Source organism: Lagopus muta, chromosome 2 (assembly GCF_023343835.1).
Source record: "Lagopus muta isolate bLagMut1 chromosome 2, bLagMut1 primary, whole genome shotgun sequence".
Taxonomy (NCBI): Eukaryota; Metazoa; Chordata; class Aves; order Galliformes; family Phasianidae; genus Lagopus; species Lagopus muta.
In genome coordinates, this window is record NC_064434.1 from 35,206,251 (window position 1) to 35,232,710 (window position 26,460).

At 40.7% G+C, this 26,460-nt stretch overlaps 1 protein-coding gene across 1 annotated transcript; it reads right to left on the reverse strand.

Moving 5' to 3' along the window:
• UBE2J1 (ubiquitin conjugating enzyme E2 J1) lies at positions 1-25,078 on the reverse strand. The gene is made up of 8 exons (XM_048937828.1): positions 24,855-25,078; positions 15,895-15,968; positions 14,267-14,398; positions 13,394-13,478; positions 11,488-11,593; positions 9,620-9,749; positions 5,389-5,520; positions 1-1,797 (listed from the first exon to the last, which is right to left on the reverse strand). Exons 1-8 carry the CDS (start codon positions 24,883-24,885, stop codon positions 1,528-1,530), a joined length of 960 nt encoding a protein of 319 aa, XP_048793785.1. The 5' UTR covers positions 24,886-25,078; the 3' UTR covers positions 1-1,527.
• Positions 25,079-26,460: the final 1,382 nt, after the last annotated feature.

A 26,460-nucleotide genomic window follows, 5' to 3' on the forward strand; every position in this document is an offset into this window, starting at 1 on the left:
GACACCAAACTGTTCTGCAGTGGAATGTGATCTGTTCAGTAAAGCATGTAGTTTTCTTCCATCTCTGTTCCACAAGCAAGAGCATCAACAATGCTATAAAGATTTGTTGTCTTAAAAAAATCAGATGTCAATAGCCCCATTAGACATAGAACGGGCTTTATTTATTTTAGAGGTTGTTATAGTTACATTAATGTTTCAAACCACTGCCACGTACTGTACTTCACAAAATTTAGGAGAGTACTTTAGTAAGTACTTGCCTAGGAGCAGGATGAAAATCTAGCTGAAGTCTGTGCTATTTGACAACAAAACCAAGATTTAGTTACAGTAACATGGGTGGAAGATTATCCCACCAATTGCTTTCTTTTACTTCACTGCAATGCCTTAGAAGATTCTACAGACAAAACCTCTCAAACCTTAACAAGTTTTGGTCTATTGCCCGAATATATGATTTCACAGCATTCATGAGTATCTTACCAGTTATTTATTTTTAATAAAATAATAATACAGAAAGTCTCTGGGTCCAATATTGATTTCAGGCTACAAACCACCAAAACAAAACAAATAAAAAGTTCTGAGATACTTAAAACGTAACCGAAGACTGGCTTGAAACAGTTTGTTACTACCTAGTTTTAATAAATAGTTCTCTTAAGCATGTTCATATATATGAGAGCTTAAGTATAATAAGGTTTATGTTTTCTTTAGGAAATAAAACCACAAGTGAAACATTTGGCTTAATGCCCTATGTATACTTCTGGTATAATTAAAAGACAATAACTCTGGGTAAATAATTATATTACATATTTATAACTATTGCAAGAATAGGCATGTTTTACATTAACCTTCCAATTTTAAAAAAGCAAGATATACAGTTGAGAGTATTAGAAGAGGACATTCAAATCTTGCAGAAGATTATCCAGTCTTACCTACAAACAAATAAAAAAACAAAATAATGCAAATAGTTTTCTGGCCCCTTCTTTCCTGTCCCACTCCTTTCCCCCTTTCACACACACAGAGCAGAATCTCAACCAGTTTGTATGTGTTCTGCTCTAGAAATGTGTCACAGTAAATGAAGTGTTACAAAGCTGTATCACCTCTAAATTAAGAGCTCACTGGGCCCCAACACATTGTACTGATTCATTTTATAATTTTGTCTCCAATGCTAGATCTTATGCTAACTTATACAGGGTTGGTAATTGCATTTATGTTCCATTAAAAAAGTGAATCAGCCACTTTTTAAAATTGCCTTTTTCCAATTAATAAATTACTGTACCACCCCCCTCACGTGTCCTTTAGCCTTACTACTTCACCACGCTCTCTCCAGCAATCTGTTGGGCACTGAGTTAACACTTCTTGCAGTCAGACGTCCAGCTTGGCTTCTCTTAAAGTAACGTATCTGCAGCTACATTAACATTCGTATGGATGTAAGCATACATACAAAAGTAATCTTTGTAAACAGTTCCCATGTCAAATGCAATACAGAACGTTCAGTAGAGCATCCAAATCACTGCTCTTACAATAGAGACAACCTTATAACTCAAATATGTACTCATTAGCCAAGCACATTCTCCGAAATATAAGAGCCGCGAGCGCAAAGGTCAGAAGGACGATCAGAACGGTGGATCCAGTGTGGTTGGGGTTGGCCCTGGGCTGCTGCACCCGATTAAAGTCAGTTGAAGCTGGAGCCCATCTCTGGCTGTGCTGCTGGGCACGACGCTGCCGGGGACTCAGGGATGTGTTTGTGGGCACAGACGGAGCACGCTCCTGACCAGCTGCTGTGCTGCCGGGCTGAGCTTCTGACTGAAAGAGAAACACGAAGGGCTGTCAGGCAAGGCAGTATGCAAAGCTGGTAACAAAGACAACCTGTAGAACTAAAATGGCCTCTTCAGATAATTCTTAATACTGATAAAAATGTTACCAGTACTTATTATATTGTTACGTAGAGCCAGTTTGTCCTCACATCACCTTGAGAGATCTATTTCAAGCAGTTCTAAGGACATGAAGTGTCTGAAGAAAGTCTGTCAAATAACATTTGAGATCTAGCTTAGTTTCAAATCCAGGTACTTCAAATACCTTTGCCTGTGATTTGCTCAACTACTTGCAGTTCAAGAAATCTTTAGTAATCAATCAGGCAGTTAAGTCTTCGGATCTTTAAGTCACCTATAGTGATGGGGAAACAAGTTTAGTAAAGCAAGGGAAGAAGAAAACTACAAAGGGCTGAGATTAAGCACTGCTGCACTGCTTCCTGTGATCAGTCAGGTCCAAAATTCTGCTCTCATCATCATAAATATCACTGGGAAAACAAAAGACAAAACAAAATCCCTGGAAACAAAGGCCCTGCTGATTCCTGCACTTATGCACGCACATAACTATTGCCCTCTGCTGGCCACAGGTTTGGCTGCCGCTACGTCCAGTGACAAACGAGCTATGGCAGCTGCTGCTCCGCTCAGGAGAGCATCATCCTAAACCCGATCCGTTCTCACTTTGTAGGTCCGAAGCCATGGGATTTGACATTCCACTGTCCCAATCCTGCTTCTAATGTTGAAAGGATAGAAGTTGCAGTGTTACATTATGAAGAACGGTGACACAGACGCTGGAATTTAAGACTGAGCCTTGTCAAAATGTTTAAGCATTAAAACAAAGAGGTAGGTCTGAAATGGATGTTTTCAGTCCAGTGCAACTACTTGACAGCTTGCTGTTTACTCAGGTTTCTTGCCCAAGTAAGCAAGCTGCCTGGGATGCTCCAAAGAAAAATCTTGTAAAATAGATGTATTTCCACCTGGGGTTTTTAATCCGCAGAGACAGCCAAGAATAACACAAGCAGGTTGGTGGTTTAACACTGGATAAGCAGTTCAGCTCTACCACGCTGTTCTCTTCCTCTTTCCTTCTCAGAAAGAGAGGAGGAGAATATATGTTTAAAAAAAAAAAAAAAAAAAAAAAAAAAAAAAGCAACCAAAAAATCCAATGCTGTGGGCTGAAAAATAAGGAGTAGTCTAATTCAAAGAAAAAAGATCACACAGAAGCAAAAGGAAAATATGTACTTCTATAAAGCTCACATATCAATATGTAGCTTCATTTTCCCACACAAGCTGCTCTCTCAGTAGTTGAATATTAGTTGACTTCAGCTGCACTATTTTATCACTCTTACTCTTCATCCAGTCAGTATTTTAGTAGACACTGCTACAGTATACTGCTTAGTAACAAGGGAGGTTTAATATCCTCCTAATTTATTAAAAAAAAAAAAAATGCAATAGCCAGTTTTTAGCCTGACACTTTGTAATTCTTATCAATTTTTTTCATTAACTGTGTACACCAAGGTGGGATATCTACCACACATCTGTCCACCTACATTTAGTGTATTAACATGGATTGAACTTCATACTCCCATAACAGCCCATAGCACCAGCCAGAACAACCAGAAGGATAGAAGGGCAATGTGCCCTATCAGTCTCTGCATAGCTCTCCAGCCTCCAATAACAAGTCCACAGACTACAATGAAAGTACAAGTACCAACATTTAGGTGACCACTGCTATAGGAGGTGGTCTCTCCAGCCCCCTACATGCTTTGAGAAGATTTCTATTAGTTTTAGCACGAAAAATGGTGACCCTACACATGGCAGGGGGGTTGGAATCAGATGATTATTGTGGTCCTTTTCAAACCAGGTCATTCTATGATTCCATGAAAATGGCTCCAGAAAATTCCTAACGTCCAAGAACTAGCAGCTCACAAATACAGGTATTTCTTCAAAATCAAACTAAAGCCCATTAGACAGTGATGTTCTGATCTCTTAACACATGAATTAACTTTTTCTTTGTTTACTGTCTATGGCATACAAACATTTTTAAAATATTCTTATTATGCTTAAAACATGCATTCCACATGGGACTATTCTGCTGTAAATTAAGTTGGTAAATGACAACAAAGACAGCATCACTGACCGATTTCTCAGAAACAGGAGTAATTTGAAAAAAAACAAAAACAAAAACAATTTTGACTGAAGTTTCCTTCCCCATCCCCACTGCCCCCAAGAAAACGCTACCAGCCGTTTGGTATTTTGGCCAGTTCTACAATATAAGCCAGGATTTGTACTGAGAAGAATGAAACAAAATGGTTTATTAAATTCTGAGCGGTCTGGAAAAATCCTTCTTGTGGAAAAAACATATGTTATTAGCATGTTTATATTTCTACATAGCTTGAAAATATGTTGCAAACATGCAACAGATGGTCTGACGTTCTTTGACGTGTTAGAGTTTTTTTAACCAATCTGCAGCCCCATCCTCACTAAAAAACACAGCTTAGCTGGGATTTGTCTGCAATTTATCAGTGACTTTAGATTGCATTTGCCAGAGTCATAACAGCAGCTGCCTTGGCCCATTACCAGGCCTCGGTCACTTCTGAAACTATTATGTAAGCTCTATACCTAGCAGTATGAAGATGTAAATGTCATGTAGTTTAATTTGTAATTCAATTTGTAAGTTTAATTTGTAGTTCAAATGTAAGAGTATTTTAGTCAAATTTAAAAGCTACAAATTACCACTGCAACATTTTTTGCCTTTCATTAAGACCACAATTGAAAAAAAATCTATTATATATCAAGCTGTTGGAGTAGGTTCAAAGGAGGGCCACAAAGAAGACCAGAGGGTTGGAGTACCTCCCCTGTGGGGGCAGGCTGAGGGAGCTGGGGCTCTTCAGCCTGGAGAAGAGAAGGTGCCAGGGGGAGACTTATAGCAGCCTTCCCGTACCCAAAGGGGGTCTGCAGGTATGCAGGAGAGGGACTTTTTACAAGGGCATGTAACGACAACAGGACAAGGGGAAACAATTTTAAACTGAAAGAGCGTAGGTTTAGACTAGATGTTAGGAAGAAATTATTTATTCTGAGAATGGTGAGACACTGGAACAGGTTGCCCAGCAAGGTGTGGGTAGCCCCTCCTGGGAGCATTCAAGGCCAGGCTGAATGGGGATTCAAGCAATCTGGTCTACTGGGAAGTGTAGCCCACAGCAGGGAGGGTGGAACTAGATGATCTTAAAGGTCCCTTCCAACCCAAACCATTCTATGATTCTATAATTCTGCAGATGGCAAATAGTATCTAAGACATAATATTGTAATGAAGTGTAACCTCATGTATTTAATGAGCTACTGGAAAAATAACTGCATGAAGAGTACTTAAATAGTCTTATAGTTTGGTTTTAAAAGAAGAAAGTGAAAACACGAGATCTCTGTTTTCAGAAGCCATCCTGCATAATGTTTGCTGAAGTTTACATGAAATGCAGAAATTTGACAAGAAACACATGGATTGCATACTGGTAACAAAGCCTCCTCTCTGTTACTATCAGTAGTGCAGATTTCACATTCAGACTATGTACTGATAAAATTCAGACATGGACCATACCATTGCACTTGCTGGATCCCGGAATGCTTGAGTTGCACCATCCTGCTGGGGCTCAGGTGAAGTCGCAGAGCAGTTCAGTCCTGCTGAGTTTGAAGGTTCTGCTTCAGACTTCCTGGACGAATTGACTTCTGCCTGCAAGGAATACATGCACACACTTCAGAGGTGAGTTCAAAGTTGAAAGAAGATTTAAATTTTCCTAGAATATTCATTCCAAGAATGATGCCAACTGTATTTCAACATCAACAGGTTTATGAAAATCTAACTCTAATGAAATAAGATTACAGATAATAAACACCAGCTTAGACAATATCCCAGTTTTATTTCATATTTTCTTAGTTCTATTTGTTTGTGCATAATAATAGGTATAACATCAAAAAAAAAAAAAAAAAAAAAAAAACAAAAGAAGAAAATTCTTCAAAAGATTACTGTGCCAGAAATAACATCATCTTTATAAAACTGCTCTTTCTCATGATGCTTAACTAAGTGCTGACTGTATTGTCACACGGGAACTAACACAGCCTGTCTCTCATCAGGGCTAATTAGCTCCACAAAGTGCTACCTTGAGTTTGCTGTAGTGGTTTGAGTACTAGGATCGTCTCACAGCCAGAAAGCATGCGTGTGCAGGGCACTACCCTGCATCAGGCAGTAAGTTTTCATTAAGTTTCAGTGCAAGAACTAAAATAGATTTACACACCCTTATAATGCTGTATTACATACACATATAAAATGTCTAATAAGCATAATTTTTCAGAATTAATGTTTCACACTTTTGGAAATTTGAGATACTGGTAGATCTGTAGGAATATATGGAGAGTTGTTAACAAGCCTCCTCCTAAAACAGTATGTTTGCAATAAGAGAAGGACATATCATCACACTCCTGAATTGAAACACTTTACAGCATATACATATCCAAATTTAAAAAAAGCAATTAAAAAAATCAAAAGGTTGGGACCAGATAGTCTCCTCCCCTCCTTCCCCCCCCCCACCCCGTGAGCAAGTCTCTCTCCCTGAAGAGCGCAATATTACATCTCCCAAAAGCTGTATCAGAATCTCAACTTATTCCAGAGATTACAGTTCCAAATTTAAGGATTGGTACCTGAGTTCAAATGAAAATATAAGTAAAGGTAGCAGGAAATACAAACTGGTTAGAAGCCAACCAGTCACGTAGGTAACAAACTAAGAAGATGACAAAATAATAATATTCTTCCACATTGCTGTTCTGTGTGGGGAAATCAAATCCCCTGTTTCTTGACGCTTAATTTTCTGATTTTCCTGGAATGCTATTGCCACTGAAATTATCTGAACATGACTTTAAGATTTAAAAATACTTACAATCAGACAATGATAATACTGACTTCTTTTTACACTTTACTCGTAGAATCATAGAATCACCAAGGTTGGAAAAGACCTAAAAGATCACCCAGTCCAACCGTTCACCTATTCCCAATAGCTCCCACTAAACCATGTCCCTCAACACAACATCCAGCCTTTCCTTGAACACCCCCAGGCTCGGTGATTCCACCACCTCCCTGGGCAGTCCATTCCAGTGCCTGATCACCCTTTCTGAAAAGTAATACTTCCTCATGTCCAGCCTGAATCTCCCCTGCCGTAGCTTGAAACCATTCCCTCTGGTCCTATCACTAATGACACGAGAGAAGAGGCCGACCCCCAGCTCACTACAACCTCCCTTCAGGAAGTTATAGAGAGTACTATATGGACTACTATGGACTCTAATATCAGGATAGTTAGGATAGAACAATTTATGACTCAAATGTGGATCAGAAACAAATCAACACAGACTCATGGAATAATTTAGGCTTGAAGGGACTTCAGACATCACTGGATCCAACTCTCTCCTCCAAGCAGGGCTGTGTCCACTCAAGTTTCAAGCCTCTCTAAAGCTGGCAACGCTACAGTTTGTCTGAGAATTGTGCTCTGGTGTTTAACAGCCTTCGTGGTGATTTTTTTCCCCCCCCTCACATTCAGTTGGTACTTCCTTTCCTCAGGCATCTGATTTACTTTAGTTTATTAAAGTATTAAGACTAGTATACTAGACTGAAGTCACATTAATTAAAAAAAAAAAAAAAAAAAAGTACTCCAAAGTTTACCAATTTAGCATCTTTTTCCAGCCTAATCTCTCTTTTCTCCAGGAGTTACCTTTGCTCCTGGAAAATCCAGAAACCTCACAGAAAATTGAACAAATTTAAACATAACAACGAAAGTGGATGGAAAACTAATTTTACTGCATAATATGCCTTATAATGGCATCATGTGGATATAACATTGTTTTACGGAATAAATTCTTATAATGCATATATGAGTCGTATCTTTTAAGTGGAATGGTATTTATGGTACATAACATCTAAAATGAACAAGATCTGCAAGTCAGTGTTATTATGTTAAAAACTGTTGCTCTCTATCAAACATGTAAGCTCAAAGTGGGAATATTAAGGGAACACCTTTTCCTCTTGAATTTCGTACTCTTTTTTCAAGACCAAACATGAGTATTTTAAAAAGTTATCATTTTGCTTAAGGCTGGTATGAAAGAATTTCTTATAATCCTAGGATCTAGAAAAAGTTAGGGAATCTCTTCTACAAGGATGAAGATAATGTAGATATTGCTTATGTTTTTTACTAGCAGAGAGGCTCACCCAATTTACACACCCAATTGGCTATTTAAGGAGAAATCCTATCCCATAAGTTGACATGAAACGTACTCAAATTATTAAAAACTTCTGTATTTCTGTACTCTGCTAGTAATTCATACTATTTCACTACAAACATGCAAATTGTTTCAGTCTAACATGACATGAATGATAAAGACAGAGGTGTAGAAAACATTAAAAAAAAAAAAAAAAGCAATTTGAGAAAGGGAGTTAAGAGCACCTACAGAAGAGAGCTAATTTACCTTGCATTAAAACAAAACAGAATGAAGGACTGTAAAGAGAATGTTAAACCCTGAATCATGTTCACTTATTCCTTCAGTGTTTTTTCCCCTTCAGAAATTGAGTTAAATACATGGAATGCATCAATGGTCTTTAGAGACTGACATCCTTAAATCTTTCACTTCAAAAACTTCAGTCTTGAGAAAAAAGTATGAGAGATGAGTTCTTGAAAGGAGAAATTGTACTAAGATATTTCTTCAATAAAGACTAGCAGTGCTTAAAAAACTAAACTCACACTTTTTAAATCTTATACACTGTAAAGAAGATGGGCAGTGAATCTAATTTGCTTTTCTGGGTGGCTCAGCTTCAAAATTCTGTCTGTGCTTCCTCATCCTCAAAAATATCTGGTTGAGTTTGTAACCGTGAGCATTACATGTAGACTCCTATATTAACATGTGTAGGCGTGAGGTAAGAAAAGAATGCACCTGTCTTGCAAAACTGGCAGTGATGAAGTAATCTTCACTCTCATAGCACACAAAAAACCCCACAGTCTTTAGGACAGTGTTAGGAAAAAAAATGGGTGATATAAGAGGACACACTAGCATTCCTTCTCTGAGGACGCATTCTACACCACTGCTACACTGTCACATTATTTTTCTCTGCTGACCCCCACTCACACACAGCACCCTTCCTTAGTGGAAAAATATGAAGTTTAGAGCAAAACCCAGTGAAAAAAAAAAAAAACTGTATATGCAAGTCATGCAATTTCCTCAGGCACAGATGTCACTAAAAAACCTTACTTTTACCAAAACACGAGCTAGAGAACACATTTTCGGGTAAGAGCAACTTTCACACCAGAGTTCAACTTTCAGTATCTTCAGCTGCAGAGTAGTTCAAAAGCATTTGCAACCATTTTTCAGTAAGAATGTTTTATTCCTTCCATAAGCCAAAAGAAAAAAAAAAAAAAAAAAAAAAACACAAAGAAAAACAATTTAGGTTAGCGTTGCCCAAATTTTCCTAGCACATTTCTGACAAAGTCTGGAGAATTTAATCACATTATAAGTGAAAACATAGAACTGAAAGCAATGTATGCAGTTTTTACCAGAGTAGCTATCACTGAAATTATTACCAATTAATCAGTACTTGAGATGCACAGTTTATAAACTGTCACATTTCCAGAGATCCATTCCCATTTTTCTCCTTCAGTTTGTCCTTAAAAACACAAATTTCCATGTAGTAATCTATGAAGGTTTGTGAAATAACTTTTTTCCACAATTTACTTTTTTTTTTCCCCCCCTCCCAGTTCTGTACAGCAGACAAAAAGATATTTGAACAGTTACTACACCTTGAAGCTAATTTGTCTGGCAAGTTCTTTAGCCTCCTTGTCTGCCTGGCTTGATCCACTTCCTGACGTTAGTGGTAAGAGAGCTGTCTTCATAGATGTGCCACACATTTCACAACAGAAGTCTTGTGACCTGGCCACAAAATGACAGAACTCAGAATGACACATTCTCATAATGTTCTTATATGCTTGGCTAAGCAAAGCATTTGCAAAGCAGTCCATATAATGACGCAGTTTCAAGACCAAAAGCCTCTTTCCCATCCCTCAACCCCCATGAACTGCATTACCTTGAAACATGTTGAATAGAATCTATACTACAAATACATATTCTCTTAGGACTTTGTACTTCAAATCCAAAAGTTTCTGCTAAAGCATTACCTTTACTCTTGCACACAGAATTTGTCTATAGTGCATATTGAAGGCAGTTCTTCAAGCTGACCAGAGACCAAACAGCCTTTGTAACACACTATCCAGATCAATTCAATAAACCCTACCTCTCAGCAGGGTTTATTAGCTATAACACAGTGCCATGCTGCAGGCTGCTGATTAGCTCAGAGTACAGGCACAGTAAACTCACACCCGTCTGTTAAAAAAAACAAGGGCACCTGGCCTCTGGTGGCCATTTAGTTCAACTAGACTCCCTTCAGTAATTCCTATCAAGACTGTATCCTGAATTAGACACAGCCCCAGCCCACATCCAAGACTGCAGGTGTAGACTGCAGCATAGAGGAAAGATCACCTTTTTCTCCACATGCTGGTAATGCCATTCCTAACGGCCCAGGAGGCTGCTGGTCTTTGATGCAAAGGTGCACTGCTGTGTCACAGCTAACTTAGAGTCACCATGACCCCATTTCTTTTCCTGCCAAGCCAAATTCCTGCTAGTTGGTCCCAGCTGATACTGGCATTATTTCTCCCCAGGAGCTGTACTTTGCATTTCCATTTGCTGAACTTCTTGAGATTTCTCTTCGCCCATTTCATCAGCCTGTCCAGGTCCCTCTGGATGGCAGCACAAGCCTTTGGCATTTTAGAGGCTCTTCCCCGTTCTTAACAACCTGCAAACTTGCCAAGGGCACACTATGTCCCACCATACAGGTCATTAATGATGCTGAATATCTCTGGTCCCACCATCAACCCCTGGGGTACACCAGTAGCGAATGACTGGCCTCCAGCTGGACTCAAAATCCCTGCCCAGTCATTTGAGCCAGGCTGCTCAGCCAGTTCTCAACCCAACTCCCTATGCACTTACCTAGGCTATGTTTCACAATTTTTCCTCTGTGAGGATGTTGAAAGGAAGACAGTACTGAAAACCATACTAAAGTAGAGATAAGCAACATCCACTGCTCTTCCCCTGCCTACCAAGCTAATAATGTCATTAAAATCCCAAATATAATTAAGTTAATTTCCTAAAAATTATTCAGAAGCCATTACTTTAGATTGTTGTTGTTGCTGTTTTACTATGTTCCTGAGGGAAAAGGGGCTTTGTTTTTGTTTTCTCTATCACTCACTCTTACTCCATCACATTAATTTTCCTTATGCAGGATGATTACCATTGTGATACAATGTTACTCACATCTCTACCAAACAAATTACAGATGAACTTCTAATTTGACCACACAACCTTGGCAGGAGCACAGCACTCCCCAGGTAATTTGTTCACCCATAAGTCTTCAGCTTGCATAATATTCAGGAAGATAAAAACATGTAAGGCACAGAATATTCCACTGTTTTGGTTTTGTTTGTTTGCTTTGCTATTTAAATGTAAAGTAAGCTCAAGAGAACAGTCTCCTGACTTACACTACTTACTGCTTAATGCCTTACTCAAAAAAGACAGTATATGTGCATTTATCCACAGTAACAAAGTTAATACGTACTTCTTCGCGAGAGCTCTTCTTTCTTCTGGTGTATAATCCAGAGATCCTATTGCTCCTTCACCTTTGGTTGGCATAAATCCAATAATTGCTAGTAAAGCTGTTCTTACTAAAATAGAAAAACAGAGGTATAAATAAAGTTGCAGAAATAATGGCTACTTCATCTTACTCTGCAATGAGTAAGATGGGTTACAGTACTGCCCATAAAACTTCTGTTTTGTCCATAAGAGCAGTCTGAGTTTCACACACGCAGAGCTGTTTGTTTCTAAACACAGAACATGACTTCCCATTTTTTGAACTTCACAGTATAATGCAAGTCAAAGTCTTATTTTACCATCAGCCAACACAGAGAAGGAAAGCTAAGCTGTCACAAAAATACTGCATCACTATAGAGTTCCAAACTTTACTATTACGCTCCAAATAAGAACAGATATATAATAATAAGGAAGAAAGATGCAGATTCATAAGGCATCCTTCTTTTTGTGCATACTTCCTATCAGACACACATTCTGCCATTTAGTGCACAGAAGCTCAGTGATTCTCTTATATGAAGTGTACTGCAGAATTTGTTCCCTTTATGTCTTCATGTTGGGTAAGGAACTAACTTAAACACATATAACTCAGAACTGTTGCCTAAAACATCTCTTTTTGGAATACTTATCCTCCAATTCTGCTTTACATACATTCGTGAGATTTAAGAATTCAAAGCAGTTTGCCAGAAGATTTGGTAAATAAATATAATATGAAAAAAACATCACAAAATAATACAGGATGCATATGCATTCCTATTCCAAAGACTATTCTGTGCTCTTTAAAAAAAAAGTAAAAGATTTGACAGTACTTGAATTCCTAAGATCTTATCAACATTATTTTAAAAATGCAACTGATATTCAAAGAAATAACTGATATCCTGTACTAAGCAACACAGAATCATCACCTTGGATCAACTGTGCAACTCAGAAACTGTTCAGATAATAAAACTTCTTTTAAAATGCATGGAAAACATTCAGTTATTCTCAGTTTAGATCCCATGTCTTTCCTCTGGAGTGCTCAGAGGTAAAGCATTAGAATGAAAGTTGACCACTCTCCTCTCAATCAACACTCAGGCTGATTTTAGTGGTTAGACCAAGGGGGGGGAGGGGAGGGTGAGTGAAATAATGGAATTTAAAATATTTATGTGAGAATCATTTTTAAAAGCTAAGTATATCTTAACAAGTCTGAGAATTTTTATTTGGATGCACAAACATTAACAGCTTGTCAATATTCCTCCGTTTCTCAATCTTTTCAGCTTGTGTTTATTGACCATAATTTCCAAATCTTCCTGCGTCCCTCTTTCACAGCTTCACATTTCTACAACTCTCCCATACGCTCCCTCAAAAATCTGCCTCCCCTTCCACTATGAGCTCTATTCATTTTCCCACACATGCTGCTCCTGGCAAAAATTAAGTACATTTAAGAGCATGGGTGTGTTTGCATGGGGTAGAACACAAGCAGCAGAAATTGCATCTCATATTCTTACTCAGAGCTAGGAAGGTGATCTTTCTGTTCTGCTTAATATTTGCAGTATCAATGCAATTTCCATTTATTCTCCTAATGTCATAATAAATAAATAAAAAATCTTGACAGTAGCAGAACTGCTTTGTAATTCAGTCAGGTTTTGTCAAACAAACCAATGCAAATAAATAAAGTAATGCACACAAAACCATGAAAAGAGGTTTTTTTTCCTGCTCACTCCTCAGCGTGCAGCAATTCCAGAGTTTCTCAGAATTCAGGGAAGCACATGAGAGTTTTGGCATGCATACTAAGAATTAGTCCAAGGATCAAGAAAGATATTAATGAGGTGCCACTGTAGTGTTCTTTGTAAGATTTTTCAAGTGTAAAGATGATTTTCAAATAATTTGGTACTTACTACTCCATGAAGGCTGCCATGTTTCAGGATGATGCCCTGAAATGCTTAAGCAAATTTTCTTCCCCACTTCAAACCTGCCATTAGCCTTTAAAGAAAGGAGAATATAATAAAACATGCTTATTTTGTACAAAGAAAACAAGTTATTAAGATTATCATAAATCCATATGCAAACAATACTTGTAACTGTATTACTACCAACCTCACAAATATGGCATTCAGCCTTCCCAACAAAGAAGTCTGCCAACTCCCTTCATTCATGCACAGAGACCCCTACCTGATACGTCCCAGTGTGCCATGATGGCTTGCCTGTTGCTCCTGTAATCCACACACGTGTGGAGAGTCTGAAAATCTATAGCTCTATGAAATTACACAGAAACACAGCCTTCACCCATATCATAGGTGTGCTTTACACACGTTAACAGAGACCACGTAGATCAGGTAAGTTCACATAGCTCCAACCCCCTGCTATGGGCAGGGACATCTCCCACCAGGCCAGGTTGCTCAAAGCCCCATCCAGCCTGGCCTTGTGCACAGTGGTGGCAGGCTGACAAATGGACAAGGTGATTTTTGTGGTCATTTCCAACCATAATTACTCATTCTATGACCCACAGAGACAACAGAAAGATTAGACATCCACATAAGCAATTAGTATTAGTCTTGGGGAAGCCTTCTGCTTGTAGACGCAAAACTCCATCTAACCACAGAGTACCAAAGTAACTTTGAAAGACTTCTGTCACTAGACCGGGAGCATTAATTGTACTATGCCCCGTCTTATAAAAGATAATGTTAACTTAGGTGACAGGAATCTTTCTCTCAGATACCCAAGGTAAAAATGAACATGTAAAAAAATGAAAAACTAGCACATATTCTTACCGTCAGCAAAATAATGCTTGGTGGTTTCATGGGATATTCAGGTGGAAGCACTATTCGTCCGTGATATATTCCTCCATCAAAATCTGAATCTGGAGGACCTCTCACAGTAAAGTGCCATTCAAAAAGATTATCCTAAAATACCCACAGCAAAGGAAAAAGAAAAACGTGTCAAGGAAGTTGACATGTAATCATCATTTCTTTAGCCTCTGTTCTAAGAAAATAATGAACGGCAAGTTTTAAAAGAAGAAAAAAAAATCAGATAGAGATTAAGATAACCAACAGGATAAATGAAGTAGCTTCCCTGGTAATTTTCTTATCATATGACTTAGTTGGAAAATTCAAATGTATCATTCAAGGTCTTCACCTCTATCTGTGCCTATTATTAGAACAGTTTTATTTCCTGACATGTGGAATATAAGAGTCAAATATGGGAAAACTCAGTCTTTGCCCCAATGAATAATAGTTTATACAGAACTGGAGGGCTCTCTTCAAGTAAGAACATTAATCACAGACTCCTACAAGATCTCCTCTGTGCCAGGGCAACACAGGGATCTGATGCAAGTTCCTGAGAATTCCCATCCTCATTTGTTTTTCCACAGACTCACCACTATCCTGCCTTACTGCAATACACAGAGTTTGAATTTCAAAATATTTTCATTGGACAAGGAAATAACTTCTTCTTAAGTATTATTTTGGGGAGCTCCGAGTTTGGCTTTGTGCTTTAGGTATCCTGATGCTCATGATTCCTTGGACAAAAACAAGACGAGTCCTACTATTAACACTGCAGTCCAATGAAGCTTGCTTTTGGTGAATAAGGTCTCCTAACTAATGCTGAACATAGGTATCACATGCCTGTGACTGCTCATCTTGCTACAGCTTTTCCCAAGGAAGGGAGCTGTCAACATTTCCAGCATTTCTTCTCACATACCACTGTTCACTTCTTAATGAGTCACTTTTCAAACTGCAAAATAAAGTTCTCATTTCAATTACAAGTAATTGCATGAGCTAAACCTCACGTCTCACCTCAGAAGAAAACGAGGTACAGACCAAGGTTAGTCAGTACTAAAACAGAAACATGCTACCAGCTACAAGCATGTTTAATATGCTACATATTTCTGAAAGCAGTCAAATCAATTCCCCAAACTGAGCAAAACATTAACTTTTATTTTTGTGATTACTCCAGAAAAAGATCAGAACGTGTTTCTTTTTATGCTTCTAAGCACCAGAATTCCACCATCCTTTCAACTCAAAACCCTCGTGTGATGCCATGTTCTGGATTTGGGATGAAAATAGTGGTGGTAACGCTAATTTTTGATTACTGTAAAAAAAGCTTAATTAAACTTAATAGTCTCAGGGAAGAGAAGGGGGAATAAACATATTGTACCCATGTGACAGCACTACACAGAATATGAAAACACTATTATTGTGTACTTTCACTAAAAATCTCAGTCCACAGTACTATTAAATATGGAATTCGGCTCTTGCTTTCCAAAACATCTGAAGAACTGAATTTACTTTAAGATAGTTTGCTGCTATTTAAATATGCACGTTTAAAGGTATATAGAGGACTTATAGCATATACTACAGAGCTTTATTACATGCTACTGCAAGCACATGGGGAAACAAACCTCCAAAGGCTGTGCATGATAATGATCTGTAGGATCCTTCAGTTCTGCAGCCTCTTTCATCAAACGTTTGACAGCTGAAAGAAAGAAAGCACGAAACATGAAAATAAAGAAAAATTAACACATACTGCACACAAACATACGTAAACACTTTGGAAAGAGCTCCTTTCAGCTAACTAATACTTCTAACACATCACAGCTTTTTCACTAAGTTAATAACCCCAGATACAAAATAAATTGCTCACGCTGAATAAATCTTTTAAATGACTCATTCAAGCACAGAGTTATAAAAAACGCTGCATGGTCACAAAGTTTCTCAAGAGAAAGCCTTAGCAGCAGAATTAAAATAGTGTTGCATTATTAACTTCATCAAAGAATAAGAGAAAAAACTATCATTAACCGAGTCCCAGTTTTCAAAGACAAGATGTAAGAGACTACCAATCCTAGTATTTTACCATAAGAGGTATATATTCACCTTTGAACAACTGCTGGAAATCTTTAACCTGACACCTCTTATGATCATTACGTGATTAGTTCCTTATCAATCCAAAGGAGATCACAGTAAGACTTGAGAGAAGCCATCACAACAGCAGCATAAGGAGATTTGTGTTTATACCATATTAGAAAACACATTCACCCAGCCAAAAAATTGGCCCAGTTCTCTGTAATCTAAACTTACTAACAAACATGGACACAATGATATTCTTCTATTCTAATTTCAGCACAGCCTTCACAGTTACTCTCTATCCTTCTTCTCAAAACAACCAGCAAATCTCTCTTTGCTGCATCACTTTCTTCCTTCCCCTTCAGTAATTTTTGTTTTCAGTGCTTGCCCAGCCAGGTGCTCTCATGAGCATCATGCAATAACTCCCAATAGGCCCAGCCAATCCAAAAAGCAGAGTGAACACAGGAATGACAGACAAGAAACTGAAGGATGTCACCTCATGTGCAAGATTAAAAAGGAAGTCATTACTACCTCCTGTTACTCAAACAAACAAACAAACAAACAACAAATAAACCAATCTAGCAATATCAGTTACCCCCTTAAGAGGATATAATGGCAACAGGATGCCCTACTCCATCAGCTGCGGCCAGTTCAAGCCATGGATGTCTCTCCCACTCACGTAATTATATCCACGGAAAGAAAAATACTGCTCAAGTTCCCTTTTACCACAGCTTTAGAAAACACTGTGAGTAAAGCACAATTCCTGGATTTACACCACCCAGCTCTGTGACCTGCCTTGCTTCCACAATGCTATGAAGGAAGCTACCCTGACCTCCCCACTATTTTAATTTCAATTTACAGTAAGGAGCTTTTTTCCTTCTTTACACTTCCTGATAATTATAAACAGGACAAAATTAATTCAGTCCAGAAAGCAAACATGCTCCACGGGAGCTCTCTGCTGCAGCAGGAAATACTGGCAATTCCTCACAGAGCTCCCGAGGTCACCCACTCTGCAGTGGAACAAATCCTACCAAGTAAAACTGAAGAATCTGAAAAATGAACATAACAAAGCCTACCAAGACTTCAACAAACAAAGTTAGTTTGTACCTAGCCTAAAAGGAGGGCTCTGGACACACACAGCAGCACTTTGGGCCTGTCCCACCAGGAGCAGCCCGCATGCCTGCAGCACAGGAACACAGGGATGTGCACCAGGAATGAACCCAGCCAGCTGCCAGGCGTGGAGAACAAGCAGCTAGGCTCCTCTTAGACAGAATTTCAACACAAGAAGTTTAAGATATTTTTTAAACAAAAGTCAGACTATAGATATAAGCCTACAAAACACATACTGAAAGAATACAAAATCCTATTCCATTCTTGGCACATGAAACACACCAAAATATACTGCTTAGCTTTTCTATATCAAAGATAAATTGCTTGTAAGAAGTTTTTTTATATTAAACAAGGTAGTATGTTTTCAGAAAAAGCAGTACATGTACTTCCACATGTGACAGGTACACTGACAGGTAGAGGAGATCAGGCTTGACTGACAGGGTTCATCCTGACAGCATAGGATTTCATGTTTTTCAAAAGTCCTGACTTCATTAAGTACAGCTGCAGAATACATAAACACAGTCCCTCCTTTAGCTACAGTTAACTACAGTGGAAAAAATGAAAGTAATTCCTGCAGTCTGCTAGCAACAAGTGCATGACACTCATCCAAACTTGGTTTAAAAGAATCTTGATGTGAAACATGGCATTTCAACCCACTCAAAAAAAGAAAGAAAAAAGAAGTCACACTGACTCATCTGAGTACCTGGCAATGGCAATTCTGAAAAAATGAGAACAATTTGGATTCATTCAATACAAAGAACTGCAAACTGTTACCAAGTCTAGAAGTACCGCTAACTCTTGTGGGGAGGAATATCACCGTTAACAAGCAAAATCTGTGTGATGGACACACGTATGGCCAGTATCACAGAATCACAGAATCACAGAATCACCCGGGTTGGAAGGGACCCCAAGGATCATGTAGTTCCAACCCCCCTGCCTAGCAGGGCCACCAACATACATATTCAGATCAGGTTGCCCAGGACCCCGTCCAACCTGGCCTTAAACACGTCCAAGGACGGGGCATCCACAACCTCCCTGGGCAGCCCGTTCCAGGGCCTAACCACTCTCCTAGTAAAGAACTTAAGTAGGTTTATTTCTATTCAAAAAGTATTTTAGTTAAATCCTACTTCTTATTACGAATAATTCATCCTGCAGTTTGTCTTGGACCATGCCTGAAGTTCTATTCGTGTCCTCCTGCTACTGTGCTCAATTTAGAAAACTCTGCACCTAGGAGCTCAGGAAAACACTGTACAAAGAAAATGTAAATGATCAACTTCCTAAATGTAAATATTATTGCTTGTGATGGAATTTGAACACCTGTGGTATTTGTCTTAGTAAAATATTAACAGGTTTCTAAAAATAAGGTCTATCATGAATATAAAGATAGCCTGAAAATAAAGCAATTGTATGTAGCCAGACAGGGCCTTGTTTTGATACCAGTCTTCTGTATTTAACAAGGGATTTCAGTTCATTTTTGCATAACCAATGAACACTTTGCATTGCAATCCAACGAGCTGATAAGATAAGAGCGTTATATTAATGCAAATAACCCATAACAAAGAGACTGACTGCAGCATAAGGAAGGTGACACTTTCGCTCATGGGAAGCCCAGACTAACACTCAGAAAACAAAAGCCTCATACATCGCTACCAGCTTCCTAAAGGCCTGCCTTAACATCCACACCAAGTAGCAGCGCAGAGCTCCACGACAAGGGCATCAGCGAGGCAGCTCATGGTGCAAAGCCCACAGCAGTGCAACCTCATCTCTCAAGTTGAGTTATCAAATACTTTCACTTACAGCTCTATTACATGGAGAACTGTACTTTTTCAAGTTGTGTTATACTCCTAGAGATTGGTTTATAAGAACTACGCACGGGGAGCCTAACACATAACTTTGTGTGACCTGCAATGGCACCAGGTATCTGTGGGTTGATCCACTGCAGATGTGATTTTCCTGGACAGCTTAAAATCTGTCAATTGCATGCAATCACAGTAATTAAAACAATAAACAGGGTGGAGAGGGGTCAGGAAAGTAACCTGCAGAACAGCATCTTCTGCTCTACCACCAGGTACCTGGTGGTAACTACTCTAGCAATAAGACTATTGCCAAACTTACAGCTAAGCAGCACATGGCTAAAGCTTTTGTGCTCCACCTCTGCATTCTTCCTGTCTATTCATTTTTAGCCTCACTTTTCTTATCACTAAATTAAAATATGCCTTCAACCAGATTTTTTTTTAAAAATTCCTTTATATTTTTGTACATCTTTAAAAAAAAATTGACCATATTTTTATAAAATTTACACAGCTGTTCACAGTCACTCAATTCTGAACTGAGACCACATTTACAATTTCCTTAGAGAACTGAGATACATTTTTTTTTTTTTGCAAGAAAAGTTCACATCCCAGTCATATCCACCCAAAAATCGTATGTCGAGAAGACAGATGAAGGTTCCAATCACCCCAGTCTTTAAGCCACTGATGGGCATCTTTTGAGATAACAACAAAAAATCTTACAGAACTGAAACACACAATTGCAGAATTATAATATCTGGGGCAGCCACAGGTTCCAAAATTGCTTTCATTTTAAAATTTAGTTTGACAGTTGCTTTCCATCTTTGGGGCCTCACTGCCATCCTCTCCCAAGACCCACATGACTCCTGCACTCATACAGAGTATTGAGAACTGAGAGGGGAAAAAACAAACAAAAAACAGGAAGGCTTTTATTGAGCCTACTCTCTTCTCACCCTCGGGAGCTACACACCTTCACTCTGTTTCCCTCAGAACAGGGAGCTACATTTCAAAGCAACTGTTCAGTCAACACAAAGTAGGATAAAGCTTATCAAGGGTAAGGTGCTTGTTGGATACATTAAGACCAAACAACATCTTCAGCCTGCCTCGAGTTTTTAACATCCATTCAACCTGTTTCCTTTACTTTCTATTGACTGTTTTTTAGTAACAGAGAACTAACATACACTTGGTGGCATGAAATGCTTCCTTACTTGCATAGAAGTACAGAGCGGAGAGAAAAGTATAGTTTGTAGGAAAGCGTTTCTTCACCCTGCAGTAAATGAATTAAAGACGACAGCTAAGAGGATCACCACCTAGGCATATTATGCTCCCCATGCATCAGGATCCAGAGGCACCAACAACAGCAAATGCAGGACATGTACTCCATGCCTCACTCCATTGCTGTCTGCAGCCCCTCAGGCCCACATCAGTACATCTCTACATAAGAAGCCCTGCTAAAAGGAAACAACTCTAATAAAAGCACCACTGTTGTTTGCAGGTTCCACGTGAGCCACTAAGCAGGTGGTCACAGTTCTGTGTATGTGTTTGTGCTAATACCTGCTCCTAAGACTGGTGACGTCCCATGAGAAATAAGAGGCCAAGGAATCCTGTCACTGCAGGAGAGTGGCTGCAAGGTTTGACATCTGACCTTGCAGCAGGCTGAGGGACACAACATTTAGGGAAAAAGCAAAAATAAAGATTAAAAAAAAAAAAAAAAGTGCTTATTGCAAGTAGCTGTCAAATTTCAGAAACAGAGATGTTCTCTAAGCACCAAGAGGATGAGGTCTGTGTTTCAGTGCGCTGAGCTTTACTACCAACAGGAGCAGTTTATCAGCCATATGGTAGCAGGCTGACATACACTGCCTAATCCATTTTGAAATTTCAAGACAGAAAGCAGCTTGTCCTTTTAGAAGTGCCAAGAACAGAAAAATATGAAGCAGAAGCTTAATAGGCTTTGCCTTACTGAGGCAATACAAAGAAGCATGAAGCACAGAGGGGTAAATTTTTTTCTTTCATACATTAATGATCCTTTGGGGAAGAATTAAAAAAAAAAAAAAACAACAAAACAACACATTCATTGATTATGTGAGGGGCAGCTTCAGGTGGCTGCTCCACATCTCCTCACCCCTAGAGAGGACAGGTGACGAGGGCCAGCAGCAGCTTCACTCATCAGCCAAGCCCAGACAGCACTTCCACGCACCACTCTGGCTGAATGGGAGTTGCTGAAGCACCCGTGGCATTGCCCTGCTCGACATCGGGACAAAGGTGTGCAGCAACAGTACTCTTAGTTTGAGCTATATGAAAGCATAAAAAAAAAAAAAAAAAAAAAATGAAGGGCACCAGAAAGAGCAGCTGATCCTCATCACAAGTCCAGTGTAATGCACCTACTCACAGAAATAGTGCCCATGTAGCATCACTGAAGAACTTCAGCTCATATCACGGCTTTACACCAGAATTTGGCTTAAGAGCAACAAAAGAACAAGTTTCTTTCAATCAAATTTTCTTACTTAAAACATGTTCTTCTCTAATTGCAAACAATTTTTTTTAAGAAGTCTGCTATCACTTTTAAATAAACTTTTCCTAATCTTTGTAAGTAGCACTTGCCCTCTTCACAACTATTGAGCAGACAGAAGTCAGCATCTGGAACCAGAGTTTGCTCATGCAGAAGCAGATTTCAACAGGCAAAGCCTCTCGTGCTGGTACAAAACAGTTATAAGAATCACAGAATCATAGAATTACCAAAGTTGGAAAAGACTTCCAAGATATCCAGTCCAGCCTTCCACCTGTCACCAACATTTACCACTAATCCATGTCCCCAAGCACACATCCAAATGTTCCTTGAACACCTCCAGAGATGGTGACTCCATCACCTCCCTGTGCAGCACTTGATTGCTCTTTCAGAGAAGAAGATTTCTCTAATATTCATTGTGAATCTTCCCTGGTGCAACTTGAGGCCATTCCCTCTTGTGACATCACTAGGTACACAGGAGAAGAGGCTGACACCCACTTTGCCACAACCTCCCTTTAGGTAGTTTTAGTGAGCAAGAAGGTCTCCCCTGAGCCTCCTTCAGAGGAAACAGCCCCAGTTCCCTCAGCCACTCCTGTAAGATTTGTGCTCCAGAGCCCTCACAGCTTTGTTGCCCTTCTCCAAACACACTTCAGGGCCCCAAAGTCTTTGTTGGGAAGGGCCAAGAACTGGACACAGTACTTGAGGTGCAGCCGAGCCAGAGCTGAGTGCAGAGAGATGATCACTTCCCTGCTCCTGCTGGCAAACTACTTCTGATGCAAGCCAGGATGCCACTGGCCTTCTTGGCCACCTGGGCACACTGCTGGCTCGTGTTCAGTTAAGCGCCAACCAATACTACCAGGTGTGTTTTCTCTACAAAGTCTTCCAGCCACTCTGCCTCAAGCCTGTAGCACTGCCTAGGGTTCTTGAGGGCAAAGTGCAGGATCCAGATCTTGGTCTTGTTGAATCTCAGAATCCTACAGACTTCAGCCCAGCTATCCAGCCTGTCCAGATAGGCCCTCTGTAGGGCCTTCCTTCACCCAAGCAGATTAACACTCTCTGCCAGCTTGTCATCATCTGCAAACTTACTGAGGGTGCACTCAACGTCCTCATCCAAGTTATCAATAAAGACACTGAAAAGGACAGGCCCCAATACCGACTCACGTTTCTCATTACTGGAAATGGGAAACATGGTGGATTCGTTATCAAGTATTTCAGTACACTTACATTAATTACAGCCATCTTAAAATTAGAGCATTGTACACTTCCATCTTCAGTTGAATGGCAATTGTAAAAAAACACTACACCGTTTACACTGCACATTTAAACACAACAAAAGAAATTTGTAAAACATATAGGAATATTAAATAATCGAATGTGCCCATCTACTTGCTCAGCAGAAAGAAGTGCCAGACTAAGTGCTTTGTGTAAAAATAATTAACTCACATAAATGGGTAATAACACTTGAAGAAACAGTATTTACTTGGAATTTCTTTTTGGTATTTAATATCTTCTGCTCATATTTTTATAGGAAGATTTACTGCATTATTGGCTTCTGAAACAAGTGATTTAAAGCAAATCTTTAACAGGTTTTCACCAGCCATATGCTACAGAGGATGTTTGATCTGGGGAAGCAATATCGACCTACTGTATGAGTCATTTATTTTTCCTGAAAGAGGTTTGTTTTGCAATAGAACAGCACAGGCGGTGAAAATCAAGTCAGTAAAGAGAATTTTCACTTGAAAACAAGAGAGTGGAAAAATGCTTCACAAATATTTGCCGGTGATCCCAAAGTTACACCATCACCACTACTTCCAGTGACGTGGCAAACCTGAACTGGTGAATATGTTTGCCTGCCCTTGAAGTACACATGTGCAGCATACCAGACTTTTTTTTTTTAAAAAAAAAAAAAAAGGAAATAAAAGAAATAAATCTACCTTCCTGGTATTTTAAAATATAACGAGCACATGACTTGCTTTGTGCTCCTCATTACTCAGTTAGGTAAGTTGGGCGTGAGGAACAAAGACAGAAAAGAAAACATAATTTAGCAATAGACACAGGCATGTTCTGTGAACAAGCCTGTCATTTGCATTTGCAAAGCACAAGTCATCTCGATGCTAAGTTTCTCCCCGCCCCCCATGCTGGTAATAGGACAGTATAGTCACAGTAACATGAAGTTGATAACACCTGCTGCCCAAAGTTGGGCTGGAGCAACAGGGGCAGGACAACGATTGACCCAGAAATGCAGCCAGCCCTCACAGTCCCAGAAGCTCTGCTGGAGAAGCCACAGAGGCACACAGCCACAGACAGGTCGCTGCCCCAGGAGGGAGCCCACCTGGACTCAGGGCCCTTGCTGGGAAGGGAACCCCTCTCTGCCCTTCCTGTGCTGTTTCTCAGGACATCACAGAATCATAGAATGGCCTGGATTGAAAAGGACTACAATGATCATCTATGTGCAGGGTCACCAATCACTAGACCAGGCTGCCCAGAGCCACATCCAGCCTGGCCTTGACTCACCTGAGGAAAACCCTCGTTTAAGGACTCAAAATGCTGCCTGGTGCTGGCAACACAAGAATTTCATTGCAGAAGCCCTTGAACACACATATACATGCACGTGTAGGTGTGGCACATAAAAACAGCACACAACAGCTTATGAAAAAGCCTCACTGCACAGACTTAGCCAACATCACCGCCCGTCCCTCCCCACCCGCAGGCCCGAGGAGCCAGCAAACACCTGACAGCACGGGCACAGCCACGTTCGCACACCAGCAGGCAGCAGTTCCAACCTACGCGTCCACCAACCACGAAAAAGAATAAAAAGGCGTGGACACATACAGACACAGCAGCGCCCCGAGATACTCTGCTCCCCTCAACGAGAGCTCCAGCGTCTCCAAGCATCGCGGGCCGACCCGCCTTGCGCAGCCGGCATCAGCAGCACGGCCCGGACCCGCCCGGCTCGCCCTGCCGCTCGGCCCCCTTGCCGGCCCTCGCCACCCCAGTGGCGCTGAGGCCGGGCCGCAGTTCTGCCCTTTGTTGGGCGAGCGCTCGGCCCCCCCAGCCCGGCCCGCTCCCTCCCGCCCAGCCGCGGCCCGAAGAGCGGCTTGCTGCGGCCTACCCGGGCTCTTGAGGTTGTAGCGGGCCTCCATGGCAGCCGGCACTACTCTCCCTCCGCGGCGTCTCCGGTGGTGGCGGCCGGGGGAAACCGAGGAGGAAGAAGACGCGGCTCGACCCGCCTCGCCTCGGGAAACTCCCCTGACGTGGCGGAGGGAGGCACCTGCCGTACCGGCACCGCCCCCGGAGCCGCCCCGCTAGCAAGGCCGAGCTGCACTGCCGTTGGCTGCGGGCGGCCCGCGCCCAGCGGCGCTGTGGCAGCGGCCCGCGGGCGTGATTCCGTTGGGAAAGAAGGAAAAGGTCGATGACAGCCTCGGGCTGAGCGCGTGGGGACCCGCTCACACAGCCACGGGCTTGGCTGCCTTCGGAACGGAGGCACTCCTAACTCCGTGTTACTCCTGGGCTGAGCGGAACGGGCTCACTTCAGTCCTGGCTGGTGGAACGCGGGGGGCCGGGGCAGAACCACCATTCCCAGTGCGCGTGGATGGCAGTGATGCTATGCTGAAGCTACCAGGCCTGGGGCTGGACTGCGCTCTATTCCTTCTTTGCAGCGTTCCCTCTTCTTTCCTGCAAAATGTTGGAGGTGTTCCGGAACAGCACATGCCTGGAAAGAGGAGAGATGTGGAAATGGACTGTGCCAAGGCAAGGAGTCCAACCGCTGGGTCATGGCCTTGCGTGTCTCCATTATGCCTCTCCATCTCAAGCTGCCAGTCATGGCACAAGGAACTTGGGGACCTCACAGCCAGAGCAGGGTGCTTTGAAAACCATTGGCTTTCCACCCTGCTGCCAAACAAACAACTCATCCAAAACAGTTAACAGAGCTGTAGGATGTAGTAGCATCATGCTTGTTTCTTTTCAAGATCACACCAGACTGAGATAGGGCCATACGCCCATGACCATTGGTTTAGGCATGAATTACCAGCAGAAGCTTGGCTTGATAAACAGATCAGATCCCTTTTTCCATGTCACAATGCTGAAGGAATTTTTGGTTGCATTTACAATATCAGCTTTTCTGCTGCCTGGTAACAGCCGCAATACATTTGGGATAGCACTTTCATCGATTTAAAACTAAGGAAATGAGTACCAAGTTGAAGTGGTCAAGTTCTCAGCAATTTCAGTCTTCCATTAATTCACTGGAAGACGCAAGAAAATTGAGCTTTTACGTGCTTGTCTTCAACAACACAAGCTCGACACTCTTGTTTCTAGATCTTTAATTCACCTGGATTTTGCCTTGGTTACTTTTATACTGAGACGGCAAGCTGCAGGCACTGGATGCCACATTCACAAACCATTACAGACATTCTTAGCAGCTATGTCTCAGCTTTCCTCACTTGCCCAAGCCACCTTGCCATGCAGTGGGAGAAGGGTTTTCAGATCTGACTAAATCTTGCCCTGCCCTGAAGCAGCACGGTAGTATTTTGCAGTCAGAAATGTGAAATTCTATGTAAACAAAAAAAAAAAAATATCTGGGATCTACTTTGATAGAAGGTATCTCAAATAATATATGATCATTGGAATAATGGCATGAATTGAGAAGAGTGATATTTATGATGAAGAGCAGTACAGAGTTCAGCATTCTCTTCTGGGCTCTGGTTTTGAACCTGGCAGCA

What these genes read in the sequence shown, in the direction of transcription:
- UBE2J1 (XM_048937828.1), bottom strand. Translation starts at nt 24,885, where the DNA reads ATGGAGGCCCGCTACAACCTCAAGAGCCCGG. An exon ending in ATCATGCACAGCCTTTGGAG is followed by an intron (nt 14,399 to 15,894) that starts GTTTGTTTCCCC and finishes TGGGTATTTTAG; the next exon opens with GATAATCTTTTTGAATGGCA. An exon ending in ATGGCAGCCTTCATGGAGTA is followed by an intron (nt 11,594 to 13,393) that starts GTAAGTACCAAA and finishes TTTCTATTTTAG; the next exon opens with TAAGAACAGCTTTACTAGCA.